General features: G+C 38.6%; 2 protein-coding genes across 8 annotated transcripts in view; one reads left to right on the top strand and one right to left on the bottom strand.

Moving 5' to 3' along the window:
- The window catches only part of PAICS (phosphoribosylaminoimidazole carboxylase and phosphoribosylaminoimidazolesuccinocarboxamide synthase), a 41,757-nt gene that overhangs the window by 11,149 nt on the left and 11,219 nt on the right, over positions 1 to 19,389 (bottom strand). For 5 of the 6 annotated variants that reach the window (XM_042808034.1, XM_032999052.2, XM_032999051.2 and 2 more), the window contains 5 exons: positions 15,240 to 15,326; positions 11,944 to 12,015; positions 10,826 to 11,227; positions 9,355 to 9,420; positions 8,110 to 8,300 (listed from right to left, as the gene is read on the bottom strand). In XM_042808034.1, coding sequence (XP_042663968.1) covers positions 8,110 to 8,300; positions 9,355 to 9,420; positions 10,826 to 11,227; positions 11,944 to 12,015; positions 15,240 to 15,326 — 818 coding nt within the window. The remainder of the gene's footprint in view (positions 1 to 8,109; positions 8,301 to 9,354; positions 9,421 to 10,825; positions 11,228 to 11,943; positions 12,016 to 15,239; positions 15,327 to 19,389) is intronic. The other variant, XM_032999050.2, reaches the window with a different exon arrangement.
- PPAT (phosphoribosyl pyrophosphate amidotransferase) overlaps positions 1 to 19,389 on the top strand; it is a 50,114-nt gene that overhangs the window by 1,523 nt on the left and 29,202 nt on the right. The gene's annotated exons all lie outside the window — the stretch shown is intronic.

Consider the following 19,389-nt stretch of genomic DNA (forward strand, 5'->3'; position numbering starts at 1 on the left):
TACGCACCGCCATACATTAACCATTTTTTCAGTGGTGCCGGAAAGGTAAATCCTCCTGGTGGGAAGGCACACACAGCCAAGCTAGTTTTGTAGTCCAGGCCAGGATTCCGTGATAGAAACACCTACACACTATGCTTAACTTTCCACTTGCAAAAAAGTGGGCTAAATAATCGAGTTTCTCACAGGCTGGGGAGGTGGGCTTTTCTAAGTGCACACGCAGCGAATAGATAAAATGATATGTTCGTTGTATTTTTGAGGTCACAGACACGAAAAGGTTGCTCTGAAATTGTTTTGGGCCAACAACAGAAAAAGGTTTACATCGAGATTTTCTGTTTATTATGGTTGAGTTTCATATACTTCTATTGTAAATGCTGCATCCCTACATGACTCTCATATACTAATAAGTTTATTTGGGTTGCAGATGTATCATTTATAAACTGTATATATTTGCCAGTGTCCATCAAAAATGTTTTTATTGGGAGCAATAGAGTTGCAGAATCCAAGGAACAAAGCCATGTAATCAGTAGTCTCATTTTAGGTTACACCATTTTTCAGTGAAGAGGCTGGAAAAAAATCTTACCTCATTTGTGCTTACATAGTTACACTGGTGGATCTGGAGTTTCTTAGTTGGAAATAAAATGATTGATGTATTTTCATTACTTTGCATCTTATCATCTCAGTTTTCATTGCAACCATATTTCATGATTTTTCAATACACATTTTTTTCTTTTTTTTTTTTTTTTTTTTCTGATGGGCACTTGACAAGTATATTTGATTTCCATGAGCTCTTTAGTATCAAATATCCCCTGTGGAGGACACAACTGTAGACAATAATGCTATGTTGTGATTGAAACTGTAAGCAATTCATGAGGTCTGCAGGACACACCTGAGGCACTACCTCTGATTCTGATCTTCTAAATCAATAATTGTCACAATTTTTAAGGGATGCTTTCTTAGAGATATAACCATTACTGCGTCTGTAAAGTGAAACAGTCTGCTCGATTAGGTATACCTTTGCAAGCGCTCAATAAAATTCTATTAAATAGCTGAGATGTTAATGTCCCCATTTCCTTCTTTAATGTTTCTCTAAGTTCTTTGTATTTTTCCTGCTGTGAGGTGTAGAAGAGGTGGCATCCCTGTCAGGAAGTAATAGGATAACAGCTATTTTTCTTCCTTTTCTTTGGAATGTTTCTTGAAAACCAGAATTAAGATTTAGCCTTTACTGTATCCGTAAATTTCATTAAGTCTATTCTTCTAAAGTTAAAAACTAAGAAGTGTCTCTTAACCATATTAATTTAAAAATAAGTAAATATGAAAGAGAGAGATGGTAAGTATTAATGGGCAGTCCCAATCAGGCCTAAGTGACTAACAGAAATTTAATTTTTCCACCAGAAAACAGAGTCTTTAGACCTCACCTTCAAATTAGTAAGGATGTTTAGGTGATGACTACTGGATTGAGATACTTAACAGTCATGGGGTTTTTATATGCAGATTAGTCCTGTGCAATAAATCAAACTACAGAATATTCAAGCATGGCATTGTATCAGACTGCATTTTTGAGATGACTGATCCACAAAGACAAAGCAGCTGTTAGGAACATGTTATAATTTCTGATCTTTGAAATCATCTGTATACATAAAGACCCAGAGTATTTGCTACATGACACAAAAACATGCAGCATAAATCAGTTGTGCGTTATATTCTGATATATCTGGTTGCAGCAATGTGAAGGACTTCACTGTTTCTGATAAATGGCTTAAAATGAGTCGACAGTTTGTATTACAATGTTAAAAAGATATTACAGCACTGGAGAGATTTACTCCAGTGAGGATGTTTGTAACTGAAAACTTGAAACTCTGTGTGCTGGACCAGGCCACCAAAATATTTAAGCAGGTATTCAGCAGCATGTGTTTGAATGGTGCTTATAGATTCGGTGCAACTATTCTGCATGAAGAATCAGTGTGTATTTCTAAGCAAGGTTCTGGAGTGGGCCCACGAATAGGCACATCATGAAAGGTAAAAGGTAGACTTTGGAATTTCACTATCTTGACATAAGCAACAACTTTAAAAGTTTGTTTGTTTGTTTTGTTGTTTGTTTGTTTTTAATTAAAAAGCACCTGCTAGATTGTTGAGGCTTAAATCCACACTCCTTGGTAGGAGAAGTTAGAATATGGCTTTTTATTGTCTTACTTCATAATAGTGAACTGTGAGGTAAAATGAAAACCAGTATATCCCTACTCACAGGCTAATCAAGGCCTTCCACACACTAAGAACACTGTACTAATTTACCTTGAGACCATTTTAAAGTGATTTTAATATGGTTTTAACACATTTTACAGCTATGTCAGCAGTGAGTTCTCATGTTTGAAACTTTAAAGCTGCTAAAGCTAATGCTGTTATGCTGGCGTTGACATTAACAAGGCTTAAAAGTGGGTGTTCTAAATCATCTTTACAATTTGTAAGCCAGGGAACAAAGTCAATGCAAAGTTCACTGGACCATGCCAAAATAAAGTCAGAGGATATTAGTAAGGAGAGGACTTTCTTGGGGGCGGTGAGGGAGGAGGAGTACTTTTGAGTTACAAATCTATTAAACGTCATTTGAGTCCTTGACCAGGACAAATTTGCAAAGTTAATCTTGCAACAAGTGTGATTTCTGTTAACTTTTTGCAAAATACTCTGGAAAATATTTTTGGCAGTAATACTATGTACTGAAACCTGAGTGTATCCAGCTTTGTACTGATTTTTAGAAAAGGTCTTTAGAAGGCCTCTTCTGTGCAGGTGGAAGTCCTAGTAAGTCAGGGAATACTCCTTGTCCGAACTCAGCTGGGTCTATGGTATTTCTTATGAGAATCAGTAAAACGGAAAGTGGAGGCTTGGCCAATATGCTTTTTTGATGCCTTCCCTGTTACTATCCACTATTAAAACCCACACAACAGAATCCAAATAATCACCAAAGTACTTTAAGAATTTTTACTTCTCTTTCAGTCTAGTAAAATTACTGGTTGCTTCCCATTAGCCATCCTTCCAAGTATCTACACTCAATATAACATAATGAAAGTATATACATTTTATATACAACCTTTTGGCTACAAGATATATTTTTAAAAAAGCTATTTAGCAAGCTATTGGTATCCTGTCTCACACTGTGAATCTTTTGAACAAAAAGCTTAAAATTGCAATATATATAGTATTCAGATGGGAATTTTCTGAAGAACATGGATATGGTAATGATCCTGATAATTTGGTATGTAACATTTACCGCTTAATCGCAAGACCCCATTATGTGTTAAATGTTTAAATTCCAAATTTTGTAATTAACCGTATTTCTATGTAAATTCCCTATGGAATATACTGGGTAAGATGTATCTATGCTGTTTTAGCTGAACGTTCATGCTATATGTGCTGGTAAAATATTCCTGACTGCTTTCAGAGATACTTACTGAATGTGGATATAGTAAGACTTTATCTTTTAATTCTATCTTGGATAACGTTTATAGGCCATTCTGTGCTGCTAGGTGCTGACAGCCCAGTTTAATTACATGCCACAAAGCTTACTCCTGCAGGAAGAGAGGAGGAGTGAGACCTTTTTGCTGTGGTGAGCTGTTACATCTGCTCAGTTGTTTTACGTAACTTCCTGCAGGGTTCAGGTTCCTGCATGTTCATTTTTGGAAAGTGAAAATAAGTCAGATTTCCATTCTAACCAAATGAAAATCTGTTAGATGTACATGTCAGAAAATGCAGTTCAGTCTCAGCTCTTATCTCTGGATGTGGAGTAACCAACTGGAATGAGATAACGTTAGGAGGAGTAGAAAAAACAGGAGGGAAGTGGTGCCAAAATGTTTATACAAGAGGATGTTTCAGAGACAGCCATTATGTATATTGTGGCCAACAGATTTTCCATTACGTGAACCTGTAGCCATAGAGTTGGGGTGAGGCTGTTAGTTTTCCTTGACATTGACTGTAGTTAAGTCATCCATGTAGGCATGATCCAGCTCTCCAGTAGTTTTCATGGGATTGCGCTGTTGGCTTGTCCACCCGTACCTTAAATTTGAGCATAATGAATGGAGGAAGGATTGTACACAGCACGGGAGGCTCATGTTGGGTAGTTCAGTTCAAATAAAGTGTCCTGGCTGCTCCTTCTACCATCTCTTACATTGCTTTCCTTGAACTTAAAAAAAAAGCAGGGTTGTCTGGAGGGGTTTTTTATTAGGTCAGTTTTAATTTAAACCAGTTCTGTCGGTTGGTTAACCTCTTGGCCACATGAGTGCTTGTGCCAACACAAAGGAGACCTTGCTGCAGGAGAAGGAACAAAGGGTGAGAGTCTGGAGGGTGGGTTTTTTAAGGAATAGTGATGCTGATAGTGCTTGTGGATCCACCAACAGTGCAAGCATTTCTGCTCCCTGAAGCTCATTCTCCATGCATTTAGCCCAAATATAGTTTGGTCTACCAGGAAATAATCTAAGTGGGGCATTCAGAGGACTTCCCAGGGCAACAGCCCTATCAAAGACGTGCAAAGTGACCCATTCTTCTCAGCTAACGACTGTGCTTTAGAGAAGAATGGGATTTTTTAATATAGGTCAGAGTGGTGATTGCTCCATTTATCTGTCACACTTCAAAAATTCGAGTATGCCTTTTGCAACTGGGGATAAGACCAATTTACCCTCGCAGTGACCTGAACAGCCCCCTGGTGCAGATACTTGAGCGGGGAGAAAAGCAAAGATCTGTTTTTTATAGGATTGCTGTGCTTCCCATCATTACTTGGTGTTGGTTTAGATTTTTAAGCTGGATCATTTTTATGATGTAATTTATATTAAGATTCTCAGGAGCAGTTACATGGAAACAACTTGGTCTGGCCTTTCTGCTAAAAAGGAACCATGTTCTGGATCTATGTCTAAGAAGGCCTCTCCTCCCAAACCCTTTTAGTCCTATGGTAGTGCTCTCCCACATAACCACTTAGCATGTGTCAGATGGTGTCACAAGTTCCATTTAACTTGCCCATAAGTGTGCCTAGACGAAATATTGTGTGACTGTAATAAATGTAAAGCTGTGATCAGAACAGAGCCACAGCACAAGCTCAAGTGGATATAAAAATACACTGGAAGGATGAGCTGGATTAACTAATGCTAATTTCTGAAGGTATTTTTCCTGAGAAATCCTTCCCTAGCGACATCTATTTAGCCCACTGTCACTACCCTGAGAGATGCTGGCAAAAGGAGACAGACTGTAGCTCTAGACAACTGGAATTCTAAACGTGCAACGTTCATGTTACCTTGTCTCTGAGCAAAAAAAGATGTGGAATCGTAACTATAGCTGCGGTGAAGAAAGGTTGTCTTGATGCCATTTTGATTTAATCTATCTCAGCATCTTACATATTCAAGTAAATTAATCAGTATCTGTACAAATGGGAGTAGCACATAAATACTCGATGATGCCAGATGCCCCATGCACTTGACATCTCTTGTCATCTTTGACCAAAACCAAATGTGAACAGCAGGAAAGAAAGAGATAGCTTTCTGACAAAAGAATAGCAAAAAGCAAGCTCTGCTTTGCCACCACAACACAGAATAGAAGTGGAACCCCACACAAACGAGAGTTTACCTTCTTTGGACCTTTTGTCAGGTAAATCCCGATCTCTTGAAAATTTGCTGAGAAAAAAACCCTTTTATTTGGAAAGCCACTTGTGGGTTTTTTTTTTTGTTTGTTTGTTTTTTTTGTTTTGTTTTGTTTTTTTCTGTCGGTTCTTGCTTCATGTCTACCCACTAGTGTTGATACAGTTTCCAAGTAGACTGGGAGCGTGCTCTGCAATTCTCTGCTCTGACCTACTAAGAATTTAGACAGTGCTTTGCCTCAGTGATTTTATGTTGTTCTCACCTGAACAAGCATTTAAAACCAGATACCTATTTCTTGAAATATCTGTTTATTTTTATTAATAAAATAAGTATTTTTTATTTTCTGAAAGAAGATAACGTTTTGGGGGGGCATTGTGCTGAATGACAGCAAAGTTTTGGAAAGATTGGGATCTTTGTGCATCACTCAGAATTTTAAGTGCAGTTTGTCTTCTTTGCAGTACTGTCTCCCTCAGGGTAGCCTTTCTTCTGGGAGGGCAGTCACACTGCAACAAAAACAACCTTTGAGCTGTTCAGAGTTAGGGCTAGCACAGCTGTGAACTTGCTGGACTGCTTCAACTCACATAAGAAAACCATTTACTTTTTTTTTTTTCCCAACTGGGCTAGTCTTGTGTCAGGTTAGTGAGCTGAACTGGTTTATAGGGGATCCAGCAAGCATCAGCTTGCTCAGAGTAGCATGGGGCAAAGGGGATCTTGTCACAATGAGTTATCAAATCAACTTCAGCCTTGCACTCATGGAACAGAGCATGTAGAGCAGAACATGTAGGTGATCCGTATTATTTTCAGTACAGTTATTTTTAAAATGTAATTTAAACTGAAATTGAACTAAACTGTTTAAATGTACTAGAGTGAATTAGGAATTAGGGTTGGATCGCACATTTTTCTGGTTCACATGTGGAAGGAGTAACCCATGATTTTAGTACTGCTAGGAATGGTGAGGTCTTCAGCTGGCTCAGCATGTTCTAGGGTACCTGACTGCCATGATGGCAAGGACAGATCCCTCGTCCTCCTACCAAAGACTCCTACAAAGTTCTTTATGCAAGTAATATGTTGCAAGTTCAAGGATGTATTTTTGAACCAACTCATTGCAAAGAGAGAAGAAAGATTTTTTAAACCAACTAATATTAATATCACAAGCCAAAGAAGGTTTATGCTGAGTAACCAATGTAAAATGTGGAAAGTGATAGGTAAGCATACACCGGAACAACTGTACGTCTGTGTCACTGTATAAATGAATATGATCAAAACGCTGTGATTTTCTAGGGACCCTTCTCTGACTCTCAGAATTGTTTTTAAAATGCTAGTTAACTGGCAGATAAAATTACCTTGGTGGAAACTATTTACCTTCATAATGTCTCATAAAAGAATTAAGAAGAAAATAATTAACCATAGAGCAGGAAACAAAGCACTATATGCAGTAATATTTTTGTGTAAGATTTTGTGAAGAGGGACTTGGGTGGAATTTAGGCCTCTGTGTATAAAAAGACTTGGCAGCTGTTGCTGCTGCAGTAAGGACTTGACTACTGGACTTCAGTTGTGCCCTTGTGCATGCCCAGAACTGATCTAGCTTTGGCAGGGCTGTGTAGGTCTGTGCCCAAACATGACTGAGATCCAGAAAGGAGTTGTTCTGCTTGAATACACTGAAAGGAAAACTCTGGAAATGCATGCCTTGCAGGCTGTACAGGCTGCAGAGTACTTACACAATCACAAAATGAAGTAGTGGCTAGTAGGATTTTGTAGAGTAATGGCTGGTTAAGGCATGGCATTTGTCACTTACCATGTCATTGTTCCCTGCACAGTCTCTGGGTTTTGTACTTCATTTGGCTACTGCACAAGGCAGACCCCTTGCCCAGTACAGAAGAGGGTTGAGAACCCATGCCTGTGCCTTCTAGGTGGGCACGACCTTTGTGTACTTTCTGGCTCATTGAATTGTCCGGTTCATTTCTGCACAGCACCACCCCTTCAGTGGGCAGATGGGGATGGTCTCCCACCCCAGCATGGGCAGGAGGTGAGGCTAGGAGAAGGGTAAATGCTGATAAAGGGATTAAGTGTTGTGTTTTCCTCACCAGCCTTGCCTAGCCAAAAAGAAGTTCTCTTATGGCTTCAACTGTTTGGTTAATTGCAGAGGACTAACTTGCTAGGAAGGTCATAGATATGATAGTTGGAAACAATGGGATGAAATTTTAACTGTACATGTTTGCTTTGATCGGTCTGTTAGTTGTGGCATGTAGGTGAGCCAAGGCATGTAGACAGAGGTTCTATCTTTTATTAGACTGATGTCACTGCTAAAAGCTCACAGTTACAGACTATGATGGGGAACTCATCCTTTGTTTTAGTTTAAAAGACTGAAGGTGAATAGAGCAAGCATGAATATATTAAAGGAGAACAAACAGGTGACCTACACTCATAAATAAGTCTAATTTCTTACAATCTAAAATAATCTCTATGCATGCTAATTTCATAGAAAGTTCATTAAACCAACCTGTTGTATAGTTGATGGATCAGCATACAGTTGTGTTCTGTTGAGGTCTTGCATTTCTTCCTGCTTACAAAGCCTTTCTAACAGTAACTTTTTGCCTTCTGTTACTGTTTGCACTCGCTCTGTTAATAGTTTTTGGAAGTGGAGTATGGTGTTTTCAGAAGCACTTTTCTTAAGTGGAACAGGTGACACCTCTGTGGACAAAAGTAAAGTACGTAGTTAGGGTGCACAAGTCAATGAACTGCTGACACTGAAGTTTAGCACATGCTAGGTTTTCCTAATGTTGTCCTTCTGTTAGTCTCTTTTGGCAGGCATTGCCTGGTGTTGTGTAAGGGGTCATTGTTAACGGCAGGTAAGAATGAAGCAGACCTTGTAAAAATCACTCATAGTTGAAACTTTCAGCTTTGCCTAGCTACTGCCTTCTACAAGACATACTTATCTAATAGGCAATAAATAAAAGTATATTTAATCACAGAGTTCGTCCTGTTAGTACAGTTTATGATGGTGAACTGAGCAGATTGAATTCAGAAATGTGGTGTTTGGATCTGTGTTCATCTGTCTGTAGATAAGACATCATTTTAGTATTAAAAATAGGAGTGAACCTCCTAAAAACTAAGTTTGTCATCCTGCATTGTTGGACTTTGGATTATTTAGGACCTGACAATTCTGCTAGGAAATAAAATAAGCTTATGACCTTTACTATATCAGACTGCATGCCACGTATTTCTATCCATCCCTTTATTTTTCTCTATCAGTGATGCTATACCATATCTTCTCTTTGAAACAGCTGTCTTAACCTGTTTTCTCTTGTATAACATGTTAGACATCACATGTCTAAACATGTAATTTCTCCCCTTGCTTACTGACACATAGTTTAATATAAGAAAACCACAACCATGATTCTGATATTGTTCCTATTTTCCCCTGACCAACACAGGTAATTAAGACATCTTCTTTATAAAATTTTTTATCTTTTCCTCGCACTTGGTTCTTAAAAATCAAGTAAGTATTTCCTGATGTTTACCTCATTCATACCAGGGATGAGGACTGAAATAAAGAAATTGCAGTTTTCCTCAGGCCCACATTTTTATCAGGACTCTGCAGATTGTTGAAGGTGAGAGAAGAATGTTGGTTTGAAGCTTGGTATTAAATTCTAGGATTATTTAACTGCTTGAATACTGGAAACTAGAATCTGACATCCGATTCAACAGCAGTGTATAGATGCCTTAAAAAGTCAGGGACTCTTACCATCATTCCATGTTTTTCTCTTGATACTCAAGGATCCTGTGTTTGCTGTAATATCTCCCACTGAAACTTAGAAGAGAAAAGCAAGGTAAGTATTTTGCAGAGATTCTCAAAGCACAGGCAGTCATACACCAAAAAGCTTTATACTACAAAAGCAAACACATTGGGACAAGTGACCTGGAGCAGCGAGAATCTTCTAGAAAATCTAGTTGCTGGGTTGGCACACAAAATCAGGGTGAAGATGCACTTATTTGGCAGACGCCTCAGCTTAATAACTAAAGCTTCTTTTCTGAAATGTTAATGTTTTACTGTCTCCTGCATCAGCATTCACAGCACAGATTACACAGTCCTTTTCCAGCATGCTAAAATGTACAACAGCCAGGTTGGCTCAAATATTCTTGGTGTTGACAAATTCCATTCATGGAGAGCAGAAATGAGCAGTAATATCTTCAGTTTCTGGATTTGGAATAAAATATCAGTCTTAAGACTGTGATTAAGCACAAGAATGAGGTAGGTAAGAAGCAGTGGTATCATCTCATGGCTGTGTAGATGTCATTCCAGCCTCAACCAATGGCACTACCAGATGGTGCTCGTGGACACTGCACTAGGGCTCTGATTCATGACTGAGGACAGCTGGCTTCAGGATGGGCTTCAGTGGTTTCTGCTGAAGCTGTCCATGTGGGCTCTGCTGCAGAAAGGGTTCAGGTCCTCAACTAACATTTGCGATGTTGCAAATTATTATCTAACACACTGAGAACAGTCAGAATTAGTTCTGGTTTACTATAACTCACTGAGCTCTAAGATGCAGTGGTTAAGCTGCTCCTACAAGAGCATCTGATCTGCCTGGAGCAGGGGCAGGTGCCCCTGAGAGCTGGAGCAGTTGGCCAGTCATGAGAACCCTCACAGCAGACACAAGGTTAGCTGCGTTGTTCCTAGATCAAAAGGTCTTTTGATACTAAAACAGAAGCAAACTCCATTTATAAAACTGATTCTGCTTTAGCAAAATTAATATAACAAAGTGCTCAAATAAACATCCCTGCCCTGGATTTTTCTCTCTCTTGACTGTGGTGTGAATTGAATTGAATTTATTGACTCCTTGCACTTGGCTTGATTGTTACAGACTTCTACCATGTTACAGATACCGCAGATTGTTACAGGTACCACAGTGGTATGAGATTGCAGCTCTCTATCCACGAGACTTTACGTGCCTGGTAGATCACTTCTAAAACATGCCATGTTTTCTAGGACCATTTCACTGTATCTCATTTAAGCTTCCAAAAGCACAAAGATTCTCTAATAACACTGAATGCTTCAGGTGCTTTCACTTTTTATGTTCTCAGTTCTAAACTCCAAAGACCATTTCTGTTCACTGAGTATTGCCCCATTCTGGCCACATATTTCACCCCTACAGATCAACATACAACTTTTAAGTTTCATTTTAAGTGCTTTATCTCATCCCTGAAGTTTTTCGTACCTGATAGGAGACTTGAACTTTCACATCCCCAGCCTGAGGGACCCAGAGGCTGTCTTCTTAAGATACAATCAACTTCATCATAAAATCTCATTTTTCTCTTGGGATTTCCAAGATGCTCATTTTCCTTCTGCAGGGCGCGGTATTCATATTTCAGGTTCTTGTACTTTGTGCGACATTGTTTCCAGTCTCTGTCTATACCACGTTTCATTAACCTTCTGGCAATTTCCTCAAATATTTCTTTATTTCTTGTGGCCCCTTCAAGCATTTGTTGTATCTTTTCATCTGACCATATGTTTATCAGAGCTCTGACTTCGTTATCACTCCAGTGTTTTCCTGCTCCAGTATCATTAACTGTAATAACTTTAAAGTGATTTTGTGCTTCTTCCAAGGGAATGTGATTGTCTGCAAATATAAATGAAACAACAACTGAGTATTGCTGAATATTCATACATTAAGATATACTTGTAGATAATGATTTGGTAACAAGCTGAAGGATTAATTGATGTTTATAATCTCTTGTTTCAAAAATCTTTTAACTTTACAATGTTAAATCCATACATGATTACATTTCTCTTAAGTATGCAACATATCTAGCAAGCAAAATCTCTTGTTTCTCCAAAGCATCTAAAATTCCACATTTTGTCAGTGTAATTTTGTTGCTGCTGTTGTCAAATTAAAGACATATGTATCTAAATGCTACATGCAAGAAAGCAATAGGCCTTAAGCTTTAAAGCAATGAGATATCAGCATTGATAAGAAAATGGCTTTCCAGTATGGTTTCAAATTAGAATGGCAAGGCAAAATATCATGCGAATGAAAACACTACTGGGGATTCAATAGAAGGAAAAAATCTTACCTACATATTCAGAAGTAGGCAGATGCTGCTCATCAGATATGTATAGAATGCAAAGTTGAACTACAGTGTTAATGCAAGTTTTGCTTGTGACAGGGAATAGAGCTATGAAACTTAGTTTTTTAAGTTTAGTGATAAAGCTAGACTGGAGTCAGAAGTAGAAAAGTAGAGCTGCATTTACAGTATGGTTCTGGTTGCTCCAGCTTTGGTACTGAAATTACAATGAGATTTTGTTTCAGAATAAATCAATGGAAATTAAACTCACCTGTCCCGACCATCCGTTTTGCTACTGGTGTACAAGATCTGTCTTCTGAGGTAGTGCTTATAGAATCATCATCTATAGAAACACGCAGTTTTAAATAAAATAAAAGCCCGTTAGTTATAACAAGTCTTCTACCACATGCTCCCCTAAATCAAATTATTTATCAGCATTTCTCATAAGCCCTATCTTGCTTTTTGCCTCTGCATTCCCCAAAAGATAGCTGTGTATGCAACACAGACTAAAGATACTTGATTGAACACCTAGACATACGTGGATGGTTTGTATCTCACATGCATAACGTGCTTGTACACACTGGTTAGCACAGACATGCCTTCCAGTTTTTTTCCTAGGCGATGTGTGTAGAGCAGGCTCGGTGAGGCTTTGGTGCCATTTTGTAAGGGCACGCGCCTGCGGATTCACTCGCGCCTAACAGGGTTGGACTGCAGCCTTTCCCTTCGTGGGGTCATGCATGCTCCCCCACTGCTGTCACAAAATGAGCAGGGACTTGGGCCCTAGAAGACCGTTGCCCTCCTCTTGAGTGTGGAAGCTGAGCACATGAATAGGATGCGATGAGGAGGAGTGAGAGGTGCAGGCACCTGACAGCAGGCCTGCATGCACTGTAATTTTGTATAAGCTGCATTTCGTACCACTGCCGGGGCTTTTCTCAGATCTTTATGAGTTTCCCTGGTACAGCAAAAAGAAACTGAAGAATGGCATTCCTTGCTCCTTATTCCTATTTGTTCTCGATTCAGGACTCCTTTTTACTACCAAAAACCCCCAAAAAAGTGGTTTAGAGTCCATTTTAGTAAGCTGCCATGGTGGATTTCAAAGCTGGGCTTTGAGGAATGCCTTTCTCTGATTCTGGGAGGGAGGGCAAGAAGGGATGTTAAGTTTTCTGGGGAAGGTTGCATACTTTTGCATCCTTTAGGAGACAGCCATGTTTATTTACTTTTGGGTGAAAGGCTAGTCTCTGATACAGAGCTTTTGTGATGGAGATAACACAGGCAGAAGAAAAATTGGAAAACAATTCATTAATGCTTTTGTGGAAATCTTTAGCCTCATCTTAAATTGCACTTTCTATAGGTAGGGATAGCTCTATCCGAAACTATTCTGTGGCTTAAATGACAAAATAGAAAAGACAGAAGAACTATTTTTCATTCTGCCAGCATCTGAGTTCTCTTCAAAATACATCTCTAACAGGATAGAAACATCATTATATTACTTTTATGCATGTCTCCATGCCATTTTTTTTTCCCTTCTGCAGAGCTGAGGCCATCATAGCTTTGTACTCTTTTGCAGCATGAAAACTTCCCTTCAGAATTAAAACTCAGGAGTCCTCAGAATTATTGAAATCATCTATGGACAAAAAACCCAGCTCTGCTGACTCTGGGCTCATTTCCTCATGCTTGAACTTATCTGAGTCTGAAAGTTCACTTTTGTGTGGAATTACTTTTGGGATTGGGAGGGAGAAAAAGATTAGTTCTCATTGGTTTGGTAGGGGATATCATAGACCAATTATCTGCAATACAGTTTTTGGTAAAGGGTAGAAGTAAATATTCCTTATTATGTTTTGAAAAACTGAGTGCATGGTTTAGACTGTTAGATAAGAGACAGTTAGTAAATAAGTAGGTTAATTTGATGTGCTTTCTATAATGGTACTTGCTAACATATCCACAGAGTTGTACTTGGAATTCATATTTGCTTTATAACTTTATTTCTGTTAAGTGATTTGGCAAATACTTGTTTTTTTCATAAGCCATATGCAGGAATAAATTTTATAACTATGGAAAACTTGGAATCAGAAATTATACTCTCATAATCGTGCGTGTGATTTACTTGAGGTACTAGAAAAGAAGTATTTTTCCATAAATAGGCTATCCCATAACTCTTAAGAAAATTCCTGCATCCTCCTTTAACACTTGCAGCTATTGGAAATACAACTCAGGGCCAAAATGGAGCAGTAGATCTACTTCTGGGCTCTTAAAGGCTGCATTTTTTTAAAAACTATTACCAGTAAACCCTCTGGCTTTCATTTATGTGCTCCTTCTCTCCACCATGCTGGCTCTCTAATCTCCTTCTGCTTTTGGCAGTGGCACTTGTATACTGCTGACTTGTGTGATTACTGTCTTCAATTGGATATTACATGACAGGAATGGGGAATTTGTGTGTATAAGGCAGTCAGTTGATTTGCATGACTTTTTTTCTGTGTATGAACTCTGCATTAGTGTGACCTTGCTTATGTCTCTGAACTTTCAGGGACACAGCTTTACTTTTTCCTCAAAGTAACTTGTGTTTCTGTGTGTCATTGCTGTGATGGCATTGCTCTGATGTTGTCCTCAGTGTCATACTTGTTACAGTTGTCTTTCATCATCGAGATCAGCATATGCAAACAGTTGTAAAATCTGTGTTGGATAGGGTGTCTCAACACCCAAACTCCAGATAACATAATTGCTGAGAAGGAGGCTCTTGCCTGGGTCACAGAAATACCGATGCATACAATAGAAATATTCTTATGGTAGAAACTTTCAGTGTAAAAAGTGTTGTTCACAGAATCATTATAACAGAATTTTTTATTCTTTCCATTAACTTCTGGGTGCAAATAGCACTACTGTAAAGCATATTTTGATCTAGGATGTCAGGTCACTAGATTTCAATGTCATCATTATTTCCTCTTATGCCCTTTTTCCATGACCTTCCATGGTTTCTATGCTCATTTATTCCAGAATATCAATATCCCTACTGTATTCTAATGCTAAATTTTAACATTTTTAATAAAACAAATCTTCTCCTGAATACTTGTCATTGAATGTATGACTTCTACATATTGCTGAGGCTTTGATTTGAGTTTTACTTGTAAAATGATTCAAAACATTTTGGGCAATTGTTTGATAGTGAATAGTCTGAAATTAAATGCATTGTCATGAAGTAGTCTGAAAAGACAGACAAGGTATAAAATGTTCAGTTTTTCTGAGACAGCTATTTAGCTCTCCAGTTTATCCTCTCTAGCAACTGTGTATGAAAAAGAACACTGTGTCACAATCAAATGCAGACATATCACATCTAGCATAATGAGGAGTGTGTTGTTTGGGAAAACAAGATCTTGTTATTAACTGGGGAAGGAGAAATAAGTGTTTATAAATTTTTGTACTATGAAATCAAACAAAACCCCCCAGATTTTATCATAACCTAGAATTAGAACAAATATAATGTGCAGGAATAACATAGGAATCTTAGAAATCTGCAGTTTCCAGTAAAGTAGAATGTGCTGTTATAACCATCAAGACACAGTCTTGACCTACCTATGTCAATTGTCTCCTTCTTTATTTGTGTAGCTTCCAGAGCTGCCAAGGTGGAGTTGGCAAAGTCCCCCACATCTTCAGGGATTTCTGTAAAAAAAAATTTACAGAGTTGTTATTAACTAAACAGGTCTTGAGTTATGTCTTGAGAATCACCAACTTCAGAATGCTATTAATGATAACTATTGTTAAAGATTTCATCTTTTAATATGTTAAAGCTGCCACTTCTCTGCAGTAGTGGGCTTAAGAGCAGAGTGTATGTATTTATATATTAAAATAAATCCAGAACACCACATAACAGCTGTATAATATAAGTTTATGGATTAAATGTGCAAAAGTTATTTAAACCTGGATCAGTATTTGATTAATAGTTCGCTGATCATGGTTGTAAGATACACAGTAACCTGTGAACCTCTATGCAGCAGAACAGGCAAGACGGTGCCTTTCATAAGGGGTGCTTCAATACATACCGAAATTATTGAAAGACTCCCAAGCAACTGATGCCAAGAGTCACTGAATTAGCCCCAAAAGGGGCAAGGGTCATGACATTGCATCAGGGTTCTTTGCCTGGACGATTGAACTTGCAAGGCTGCCTGCCTGCGTGACAAAAGACAGAAGTACTAAATGCCTGTCCTGAGAGCATCCCCCTTGCTGCAGCCTGCAAGGGGCTTGGGGTTTACATCACACAGCCCGGGCAGGGTGACAGAGGTGTCCCTGGGCTCCCCTCTGCGGGGAGGAGATCTCTGCTCCTCTGCCATTGGCCCTCTGGTGTTTAAGGGACAACTCCACCCCTCCACCCTGGGATGGACCGACGGACAGGCAGATGATGCAAGTGGTCTTTCCAACGATCTTCGTTTCCAGGTGAGGACACTGCTGTACAGAGATTAAATGGTGAAGGCCACACCACAGATCGATGACAGCAGTTTCTAGCTCCCAGCCTGCTCTCAGTCCATTCAAGAATATTGCCCCTAAACATTGAGCAATAAAGCATAATCTAGAGCCATTTTATTAAAAATTATCCCCCAAATCAATACGGCCTTGATTGCATCAGACGTTCTTTACAATGTGACCAGCATCATGTGCCTTTTTTTTTTTTTTTTTTCCTTAGCGAGCCCAGAATGTGGATAGGGAGCCTGGCTTTTTTTCTAAGCCACCGTTCAGAGTTTTTGGAGGGAGGGCATGAGGAGAGCAAGACTGAGCCAAACAGAACAAACCATCAACAGTTTCTGGCATGGATAAAACACAGTGGCTCCGTCCTCATTGTTTAGTGAAGCTACAGACAGTTGCCAGCAAATACGTTTCATCTCTACTTTGTGTTTGAAGCACTGCTCACAGAGCCAGCAGAGCAGTGCTGTCGCAGTCTTTCCTTTTACCCGCTCAGACTGATACAAGCTCTGTTCTCTTTTGGCACTCTGTCACTATCGCTATTTATCCTGTTTCCTGGCTCATGAGGCAAGATTAGTAATTTGTCTCCTAATCCTTACTCTCATGTGTATCTTGCACAGTATAAAAGTGGAGCGGGAAACGTCAAAGCTACAGAAAATTTTCAATGTGTGGCCTATGTTTACTCTCCCAACAGCTTGCAGAGTTGTTGCTGTCTCTGTCATGCAGATTGATGAGACTGGATACAGACAAATTGGATGCACAGTTAGGAGTTTGTCTGCAGCCCAAGTATGCCTTGGGCTAAGCCAGTGAATAATCAAAAACTTTTGGGTTTGCACTTCTCTGAAACACTACTTCACACCAGCCTGGGGCATATGTATTAAAACATTATCTTTTGACTTCGTATCTGTACATTTTAAAATTCCAAGCACACAGCTGTAAGTGTTCAAGCCAACATAAGTGCCCGAGTATGTACCGACTTAAGATCTTAACTTGAAACAACATATTTTTAAAAAGCCCTTGCTTAGAAATGTATCTTGGCAGTAGTCATGACTTATTCCAAATTTGTTCTGAGAGGGATATACAGTACAGTATTCAGGGCACCAAGAATCCTAAAAAGTAATTACAAGAAAAGTAATTTGTTTGAAGCAAAATACTTGCTGAGATATTTTTTAAGAACATCAGGCTACTGGCATTCCTTACAGTCTTGTTTTCATCATCACTGTTGTTCCCTGGCACTTCAGATTTAATCAAACACCAATATACCATCTGTGGTTGTACTGCAAAGTCTGACCCATGTGGAATGTACATGTACATGGAGTTTGAATTGACTGACTACTACCTATGCAAACGGAAGCAATTAGCTCTTCTGAATAGATTTCTGGAATTAACTGCCCTTGAAAGTGTTCCCATGAAATAGAAAACATCAGTCAGAATGACTAAATAAGTTTTTATTTTCAGATTGATTTACTGTAGTTGTCTTTTACCAGAAAAGAGAAAAATTTACAGTGGCTCCAGCCTTCCCTAGGCTGCTTTCACCAAAACCCGAATGGGTTTGTGATTGCTGTGATGCTCTTGCACCCTCTCCTGGCCAGCCTGTTGACAAAGCAGCTCCAGGGCAGCGTGGTCAGAGAGAGGTCAGTAAACTGCTACACTCTATTAAGGATTTATCTACCTCTGTCTTTTCCTTCGCTGCCCTTTGAGTAGAAAATACATGTGGGCAGAGGAGAAAAACAATACAAATAACTAGGTTTTTTCCTGGAATTGGTGTATTTGTCTGTTGATTAATACCATCTTAATTTTTTCCTCACTAGAGTATGGCAGGCCTGATTGAACTATTTATAAAGCTTGGCAGTGGTGATGGTGTTACAGTGGCTCATAACTCAGATTCGCACTCGAGGTCGTGAGAAGCACGTATAGTTCTGAGCAACTTGTGCACCTCTGCGCGTTTACACAGCTGCTGTTGCCAGAAAGCAGATGTCTACCCAGGCTACCTAGTATATCTAGACAAGCGTATGTACAACTCTGACTGCAGAGTACATTAACTGCATGTTCTAATTAGGAAGATACCCCGATACAAAGTTAACAGAATTTCTAAATTCTTATTTATATCAAACAGGGGTTTTTTACATTTTTTTAAAAAAAGACACATGAGTATATTTAAATTATAATTAGATGCCTGTTGAGAAATGTTTTTCTACAAAAGTTCTGTTGAATTTGAGTAATCTTTAAGAAGTTACATCCTAAAGGCTATCAATTGTCAGACATCTACTGATATCAGCGAACCAATGTAATATATCACTGCCTGATTGCCTTTTTTGCTATTTATCAGCAAGTAAATTTATGAGTACAGAGGTACATACAAACTCTTTAGTTACCAGTTTCTCACTTTAGATTTGTTTGAACTATCTAGGAAAGGCATGTTACCACCATTAGAGGATAAAGGGTCTCCATGATATTGTAACGTAAAAAGCATGCACATTTTCTCTGCTTTATGTAATACCTAATTATGTTACCATTAATAATATTAAACTCTAGGTGTTTTTTACTACTTGTGATAAAACTGAGTCTGCATTGTTCATTTGTGAATGAGGGAAAGAATTTTGGAAACTGAAACTGCATCTCTTCATGATGGAGTGCTGTGGTTTTGCCTTTTTTTCCCCACAGAATTTTGAACAATAGTCTTTAGATAGGTTAAGCCAGAGACACTTATGAAATACTTGCTATTTCAATCTTTCCCCACAAAATCAGATTACAATTACCCTGAAACAAACAAAATATGTAGTTAAAATACATATATTTGAGAAGCGAAATGGTAACCAAGGTAAGCTATAGATATCTTAACACATACACTTATTCTAAAAGAATGTTAAAGTGTCAAAAATGAATGCTCAGAATTTTAATAGAAGTATTCAGTTAATTTTATCTTAAATAACTTGTTTGGAAGATTGCAGTCCAAAAAGTTACAGTATTACATAGCTGCAGGCAGTTGAAAACCATGTCAGATGACAGTTTAATGGCACTATTGAATCTGTATTATTACAGTGTCTTACTACTGTTTATGTAGTAATTTTACCTGTCGATGGGAAGAAATGGCATTCGATGCATTTTACAAGTAGTCTTAACCGGATCCCATAAAGTATTTTTCATGATTTCTTATATATTTTGTCTCTCTCAAAATGAGGTCCCTATAGGCAATGCACTTTGCATGACAACGTATTTTTCTCCGGTGAATGCTTCAGGTGCCCATGGTGATCTGGTAATAGGCCAG

Source organism: Tyto alba, unplaced genomic scaffold, assembly GCF_018691265.1.
Source record: "Tyto alba isolate M040663 unplaced genomic scaffold, T.alba_DEE_v4.0 Super-Scaffold_6, whole genome shotgun sequence".
NCBI lineage: Eukaryota > Metazoa > Chordata > Aves > Strigiformes > Tytonidae > Tyto > Tyto alba.